The 8,389-nt window shown below is 41.4% G+C and overlaps 3 protein-coding genes across 3 annotated transcripts; 2 read left to right on the top strand and 1 right to left on the bottom strand.

Annotated features, from left to right (window-relative positions):
• Window positions 1-2,184: 2,184 nt before the first annotated feature.
• On the bottom strand, window positions 2,185-3,498 carry LOC128715927 (putative methyltransferase C9orf114). The gene has a single exon (XM_053810849.1). The coding sequence runs from the start codon at window positions 3,496-3,498 to the stop codon at window positions 2,185-2,187; it is 1,314 nt and encodes a 437-aa protein (XP_053666824.1).
• Window positions 3,499-4,224: 726 nt separating this feature from the next.
• Window positions 4,225-5,414, top strand: LOC128713270 (activating signal cointegrator 1 complex subunit 1). The gene is made up of 3 exons (XM_053808127.1): window positions 4,225-4,430; window positions 4,491-4,916; window positions 4,991-5,414. Exons 1-3 carry the CDS (start codon window positions 4,225-4,227, stop codon window positions 5,412-5,414), a joined length of 1,056 nt encoding a protein of 351 aa, XP_053664102.1.
• Window positions 5,415-6,305: 891 nt separating this feature from the next.
• Window positions 6,306-7,533, top strand: LOC128713269 (retinol dehydrogenase 11-like). Its single transcript, XM_053808126.1, has 5 exons — window positions 6,306-6,364; window positions 6,430-6,693; window positions 6,758-7,174; window positions 7,246-7,362; window positions 7,431-7,533. The coding sequence occupies exons 1-5, from the start codon at window positions 6,306-6,308 to the stop codon at window positions 7,531-7,533; spliced, it is 960 nt and encodes a 319-aa protein (XP_053664101.1).
• The last annotated feature ends 856 nt before the right edge of the window (window positions 7,534-8,389 follow it).

Here is an 8,389-nt window from a genome sequence, read left to right as displayed (position 1 = left end):
TCACCCGTCACGCCACATGTTAAAAAAAATCAAAGGATTATATCTCATTCGCTCTTTCGTTCTCATTCGTTTAAATACTGTGATTAAAGAAACATCCTTTTTGTGATCCTAGCGACAACATGTAAGTAAAAGCAATTAGGTTGTTAATGTATTGTTAAACACGTTGGTAGCTATGGCTATTATGTTTGATAGCCAAAAGTATATAAGTTATATGTAAATCAAATGACTGACTTTCAAGAAAATACCCGGCAACTAACGTGTTAAGCATAGATTTGAAATTTTCGATAATTGATACATTACATAGCATAGCATCACATAGCATTGATACATAGCACTCTCAAGCATCCCATTTTCCAAAACTGACATTCCAAATGGTGCAGGTAATTAAGATCTCTGTTTATTCTTAACAGCACATGCTTAATTTTAAAGCAGTCGGTGAATCTCGAATCTAACAGAATGCCAGGGCCTTTTATATAAAATTCCATGTACAACGGTAAACCGCAACGGGTTTAATTAAAGTAAAGGACTACAAAATGTTAGTTACTCTAGATTGCTTAGTTTGGGTTCCGTGTAAAAATGTATAAATGCACGAAACAGCTCCATGAAGTAGAAAGTAATACATCACCATATTTTTTAAAAGGATAAAAGCTACGAGGGTGAGCTAAATTAAATGAGCTTGCGCATCACAACGCAACAACAAACGGTATGTTCATCTGTATGCTATTATAATCGAGAGAAATAATCGGAGGACGCAAACTTCGGTTCAGTTTCAAAGCATAATTTATGTTTCGTGTTATTTTCAAGGCAATATTTAAGTGATGTTTAGATTTTATAAACTGTGAACTGGAAAACTGCAAGTAAATTGAAATAATAATTTACCTTTTTTGATAAAATTTTTTTAACTGATTTTTTTATAAAAATAATTATTGTTAAACACCAGAACACCAGAAATTAAAAAAAAAGTATTAATTATGCGTATTTATGTATTTTTTTTCCTTTTTTAACATCCTAAGCCTATGGGAAATATGGCCTAACCTAGTTTAAACCTGCTAGAAAAATGCTTTGTTTTGATATTTGTCGAGCAGCTGTCGAGCACTTTCATAAGCAAAACAATCTAACCATCGATTCCCAGGCTTATCTGGCTTGGCAGTTTGTATGGGAAGCTGTAAGCTTATAAGCCTGGAAACGTCAAAACGCATACAAAAAACTGGCTTATCCCGTGATCTACCCCAATATCAGGTCCTTCAGCTTTGAAGGTGCAACATTCAAAGATGAAAATGACCGGTCAACATTGTAGGCATTCATATGTTTTAATAAAAGAAGCTTGTGTTTATTAACGATCTGGAACATTTTCCAGAGTCCAGATAAACTGTTTAAAGAAAGCTCTCAAGTTCCTCTCGGGCCAACCCGGTTAAACAAGTCAAAACTGTTCCAATAGCTGTCATTTTTTAGCACACGGATATTCCGCCCGCCGATTAATCAGGCCCCAATAATCGACGTTCTACTGTAGTTACTCTGCCTTTTGCTGCTGATATGTGTTTTATTTTCCTTCTAAAATCATTAGTGTAAAACATGTAATTGTGTCGATTATAATTTCCTTAACAAACAAATATTTTTCTTTTCCGGTACGTCATTTTCAGTTGTTCATTTCATTCAATACATCTTGATTTTTTGAATTGATCTCAGCTGTCAATGTGACATAATTGTATGCAACTGCTGTGCGACCTGGTAATTCAGCCAATTCGATGCAAACAATATCGTAAACATTTCAACATTGGTTATCTTTTTCTGCACAAGTAAAATAACTGAATTGTTCTTCCGTTTCCGATTTTGTAAATTTCTAACATAATATTTAAATCTTTTTTACAGGCATTCGCTCATTCCTCAAACATGCCTGAACCAAGCAGCAATCATGGAAACACAAATCTGTATATGCGTCTTCAGCAGTCGCAATTGGTTCGCGCCAACATACAAAACATCTCACAGTTCCTTAATACCAGCCTTAGTCCAGAAACGCTCGACATTTGTGTGAAACTGCTAGAAGCCGGCGTTCATCCACAGTCTTTATCCGAGGTTGTCATCCAGATACGCAACGAAATGGCCGCCCTAAACAATGGACAGTCGGGGGAGTAATGCACCACAAATAAATCTTTATTGTTGCTATACAAGCACTTAAAACGGAGCTTAATCGAAACGTGACATATCACCGTACTTGTCGACGGTCGGAGGGTTTGGCAATAGTGACCGAGTGGATAAGTTGGCTACAGACTTCGCGTTTTTCAATGCACCCGTAGCATCTATTTTGGTGCGCTTTTCATTGAAAGCGTACTGTTTAATGCCTGTGTCCTGGCTTTGTGGGATGGCATCAAAGTTGGTGAAAGGTTTGGGAGCATTGACGGGCTTAAGTTTGTCGCCTAATGTCGCCATAGAAATCAAAATAGCTTCCTCCGTGCGTATGGTGCGGGAACCTTGCGTTGGAACGGTGTTGACAAATTCATCAAACAGATCCTGCACTGAATCAACCGTTAGCTTCTGGTCGTTCTCAAGCGCAGGTTCTAAACCAAGCACACCCCCGAAGACGATGAGTGCGTGTTGGTATGAAAGACTTCTTGGTTCCAAGTCGTGTATGTTCGTACCTCTGTCTGAAGTGCCGATGGTCATATCATACCCACCACGGTATGGACTTTTCGTGAATACCTCTGATAGAGAGTTCGCAATTCGAACGGTGTACCCCCAGTAGATACCTGTTTCTTGACGGGGCTGTGAAGGTGGAACTACCTTTGCTCGTATCTTCTTTGATTTCAAATCTGCACACACAGGCATTTTTACCGTAACACGCAAGTTTGGCTCTAGCGTCTTATCCACCAACACGTCATTTAGGAGTCCAACATTCACGAAAGAACCGGCATTACTGCCTTTGGTAGGTTTATTCGTGACGATTCCCTCGCGGAATACAAACTCACTTTGTTGTCGTAGATGGTGCTGGGAATCCAGCGGATTTAACAATCCACTAAACTTGAGGTCATTGTGTAGTGGGAAAAAGTACTTGCGAAGATATTGCGGACACTCGAGGTATTGCAGGATACGGGCAAGCTGTATGCAACAGCGTCGCGCAGCGGTTGACCCTTCAGTTGTTTGTATCGTGTTTAACCGATCTGTAACCTGATTGCTTAGACCACAGTCGTCGAAAACGATCACCTCGTCGATCTGAAATATGCAAGCGGCTCGTGCTATCTGGCCAGCCAGATATGTCCGCAGTTCGGGGGACTGTGCGTTATCCATGATCGAACCCGGTACGGCGATGCTGATCGTGGAAACATGTTCCGCTTCACCAACGGGGATAACTTCCACCTTCGCCGTGCATGCTCTTTCCTTGACGAGTGTCTCAAATTCCTGTTTTACACGATTGAGCAGACGGTCCTGCCGTAGATGACGTTTGCGTTCTCGTTTTTCCATCTTTTCTCTTTCAGTTAACCGTTTTTTGCCGTTTATTTTCATCCTTAAAACTGTCGTAAAAAGGCGTGATTTCGAAGGCAGCACACGAGGATAACCCTCAACACAAAACAATCGCGTCGTTGACACTACGTTAATTGTGGAGGGTTCTTTTCCCAAGAAACAATTTAAATTGCTCGTTCCCCTCCCCTTAAACTAAATTCAGTCTGATAGGTATAAGCGGCGTCCGTTAAGACAGCCCGTTAGAAGCGCTTAACGGGAAGCAGATAGGCTAAAACACATACCTTGCGAGCTTAACGGGCGTAAAAATATGTATCCTCTACAATGATGATCAATTATGTCACGCGTGTTTGTATGGAGGATACATAATTTTGTGCCCGTTAAACTCGTGTTTGTTACGGGGAGAGCTTAACGTTTGTGCCCGTTAAGCTCTCCTCGTAAAATACATTATATATCCTACATACAAAATGCGTGAAATTTTTTTGCGGCTGTTACGCTCACGAGGTCTATGTTTTTGCCTATTCTTCAGCGCGTTAAACGCTTCTAACGGGATGTCTTAACGGATGCCGCTTTAAGCCTCTCGGTCTGAATTTTGTTAAAGGGGAGGGGAAGGAGGCTACATCTAGTTGTCGGGTAAAAATTGCTTCTTGGGATAATAAACGAAACCAGGGGCATTTGTGTACAACATTCGTAATCAGAGGCATCCTGCAACAGCGCAGGTTTTTTTTATTTGCACGAGCTCACTGCAATCAAGAAATTGTGTCGAACCAGATGGACGTTATATCTCCTCAAGTCATGTGGATCGGTACACGGTGTTATCGTGTCAATCAAACAAAAGCGATAGCGCACAACGAGACTCTCAAGCAAACACAAACATATGTGGAAGAAGATACGTATGGCGAGGACGATCGTGAAGAGGAATATGCTATCGAAGTAACCAACAATGGCAAATATCAAACTTCATTCCATGTTCCCCCGTAAGTTACTGCCCATTTAACAGTAAAATGCAATATATAGTCCTTTTTGCTTGTTTCTAGGGCATTCTATGCGATGATCATTGGCGCGAAAGGACAAACCCGCCAAAGATTGGAAGCCGAAACGAAGGCCCAGATACGTGTGCCCAAACAAGGAGTTACGGGTGACATAGTGGTTACAGCCGCTTCGAGAAAATCGGTAGCCATTGCACGATCGCGAATCGAACTGATCGTAATAGGGGCACGAAACAAACAACAATTTACCCATTTCCTTTCGGTGCCATTAAACATACCGGAGGTGATTAAGCGGTTCCTTGATTTTCGACATAAAATCGTCAACAAGCTGCCCCGCGCGTTCAGCGTTGATGAGTCTCTTTTTCAACAGCCAGATAAATTGCACATAACCCTATGCACGATGAGTCTGATGGACAACGAGGATAGAGCCAATGCAGCACAAATACTATTGGATTGTCAAGAATCTATAATAAGGTACACTCGAACTCTTAGAGAAGCTTACAACTTATAATTCACAATAATATCAATGTATCTACTCTCCTTCACAGCCCAATACTCCAAAAAAACGGTTCGCTAGAGATTCGAATCCGAGGGTTGGAGTACATGAACGATGATCCTCATAGTGTAGATGTGCTTTATGCCAAAATAGAATCACCGGTTTTGCAAGCAGCTGCTAATCAAATTTACGAATATTTCGTATCGAAGGGTTTAATGCAGAGGAAGTACGAACAGGTGAAACTACATGTCACGTTAATTAATTCAATGTTCCGGGTATCTCAGACAGAAGTCGTCAACGAGAAAGAAGCAGAACGGAAACGTATGACGTTCGATGCGAGTGAAATACTGCGACTGTATGGAAATTTTGATTTTGGTAGTTTGGTACTGAATGAAGTTCACCTTTCTCAACGTTTTTCCACTTCCTGTACCGGTTACTACGAAGCAACGGCTGTTATGAAATTGAGGAATGAATAATAATACTAATGTGGGCAAATGATTGCAATAACTCTGCATACGTGAGGTATGATCCGAAACCATTTGAAGGTCTCATAGGCTTTCCTACCCAACTACTATTTCGCCACTTCCTCGTGGTTCATAGAGGAAGCATTTGTCAACATATTTCCAATCTAGGATACAAGAACGTAGGGTAATACCAACCCCTTCGGTGGATAGCAAAATAGGATGACAAAAAAATCCGTCCTATTTTCTAAGATTCGATTGTCCGCATGCTTGCATGATCATCAGGGTACCAATTAAAATAATATTTACGAACGCAGGGCTTACTACCCGGTACGCGACGAGAGGTATGATTTTAACATTGAAAGTAATATGTTATCTAGGTAACTTTGGTGAATGTAATTATTTAATCGAAAATCCCTCATGTAAATCTTCCGGCGCATATTTGTTGCTTTGAAGCAGACGCACAGCATTCACACACTTGTGAAAGCCATTGCTCACGCCGACACAAATGTTTCATTGCCAAGTTCGTCCACTGCTTTACGCGCAAGCAGATTATATTTCGATCCATAATCCACCCCCTCCCATTTGACCCATCTAAGATAAGGTTTCACAAACGTACGTTCAAATACCGAACACGAACACGAACAACGAACGAACAAGGCGAGCATTATAATCACCAGTTTGTGTGTTTGTGTACGGAAAGGCTTCTCTCTATCAGCATTCAGTGTGCCGTGGGGTGGAAGGAGAAAAAAAGCATTACAATCCGAGCACGTGCAGCATGAGGTTTCGCGTTCGCGGTCATATTAGTCATTCATATAGTTAGCCGTTGGGTAGTAGCAGGCCACATCATCGCAACAATAAGTTCCATTTTTCGAACAGTTGGAAGAATAAAGCAGTGCAGACAACATGTTGTTGACTGTCGTCATTGGAGTGGCTGCGGCGGTGCTAACCTACAAACTGGCCAGGTGAGGAAGCAGTTATTTCCAAATTGTACCTATATAATTTCGAACTGATATTGATATGAACCCAGGCTTATCATCGAAGGCGGTCAATTTCGGAAGAATACTCGCTGTGATGGAAAGGTGATTCTCATAACGGGTGCTAACACAGGGATCGGTAAAGAAACGGCCCGAGAGTTGCTGAAGCGAGGTGGAAAGGTGTATATCGCTTGCAGATCGCTGGAGCGTGCTAACGAGGCTCGAAATGATATTGTTGCACAAACAGGTATGAGTGATCTGCACGTGCGCAAGCTAGATCTTGCGTCGATGGAATCGATTCGGAATTTTGCAAAGAGGTGAGCAATTTATCTTAGTAGTAATTACACATTTTTTCAAATACATGGAGTCCTTTTTGGACAGGTTCCTCGAAGAAGAAAAACGATTGGATCTGCTGATCAATAATGCGGGCGTGATGGCATGCCCGAAGTCACTCACTAAAGACGGCTTCGAGCAGCAAATTGGAGTCAACCATCTTGGTCACTTTCTGCTCACGAATTTACTAATGGATCAGCTCAAGGCAGCAGCGCCCAGCCGCATCATCAATTTGTCCAGTCTTGCGCACAAGTACGGTAAAATCAACCGGAAGGACTTGAACAGTGAGCATTCGTACAACCAGGTGACAGCCTATTGCCAAAGCAAACTAGCCAATGTGATGTTTACTCGTGAACTGGCCAAACGACTACGAGGTACGGGCGTAAACGCGTACGCCGTTCACCCCGGAACTGTCGACACGGATCTTCCCCGTCACATGGGTTCCCTTTTTTTTCTTTTTGATCAGTAAGTTTACTATGTTCAACAAAAACACATTCAAACCATCCTTTTTATGATGTTTATCCTCCGACCACTAGCAAACTGGTGAAGCCGTTACTGCGGGTGGCTTTTAAAACGCCACTTTCCGGGGCTCAGACCACACTCTATACTGCACTGGACGAGGATTTGAAAGAGGAAAGCGGCAATTATTACGCGTGAGTATTTTTATTTTCAAGGCCATTGCTGTTTTTAACAACAGCTAATTCGTATGTTCGTATTTTAGCGACTGCCGAGAGCAAAAGCTAAGCCAGTACGCAAGGAACGACGAAGTGGCTGCATGGCTTTGGGACGAAAGCGCACGAATGACCGGTCTAAGCGGATATTAAACCATTAATAACGTGGAAGTTATGATACACGGGTAGTTTTCTTTGTTGCTCTCTCTATCTTTCGTTTTGTTGACCGCAAGCATCATACGTAAGGTCGACATAAACACAGCTTTTGTTCATGATACAGTACAAGGTTTACTCGTTCAATTAAATAAAGCAGTAAATTCAAATTGTCCAAGAAGAATATATCTACAAACAGCAGTATAAGATCGTTATTGTAAAACATAAAAGCCTCATTAGTATTCTGAGTAGTCGACCGTTAAACTTGGGGTTTTAGTACAACGCGTACTGCGAGGAGAGGTGAATGAAAAAAGAAACGCGCTATACAACCGAACATGATGACGCAGGAATAGAATTGGAAATTGTAAAACACAAAAGAGTAGGGTATAGAAACTAGAAATGCCAAAAACAAGCACCCTCAAAGCTGTATGTATATGGATTAACAGTAGTCAGTCCTAACTGCATTTCAAGATGTATCCCTAAACCGAACGAACATACGCACACACCATACAGTGTGATGTTTCTTCAATTTTTAGTTGAAATATCCTGTATTATGCCCGCGTACACTTCATATACTACAAATGGTATTACTTCCTGCTGTGGAACTAGCTTGTGGAACCGTTTCAAAATCAAGCGATTAGTTGTGTTAAGTGCCAAGGGTTTCGTTTGGTTTTTGCCTTCGTGCTGCATTTAGCTATCGACGGATAATACGCTGAACAACCTAGTTGTCTTTTACGATTGGATTTGCCTCCTGCTGCAATAGGATTGTTTTCTTTTTTAAGTGTAGCTAAGAATCACGACTCACTCTCGTGCATCATCAATCAAGAGCGTTTCACTTGCATAATCACTTTCTTCA

This window comes from Anopheles marshallii, chromosome 3 (genome assembly GCF_943734725.1).
Source record: "Anopheles marshallii chromosome 3, idAnoMarsDA_429_01, whole genome shotgun sequence".
In the NCBI taxonomy this organism is placed as follows: domain Eukaryota; kingdom Metazoa; phylum Arthropoda; class Insecta; order Diptera; family Culicidae; genus Anopheles; species Anopheles marshallii.
This window is presented reverse-complemented; position numbering and strand designations above follow the sequence as displayed.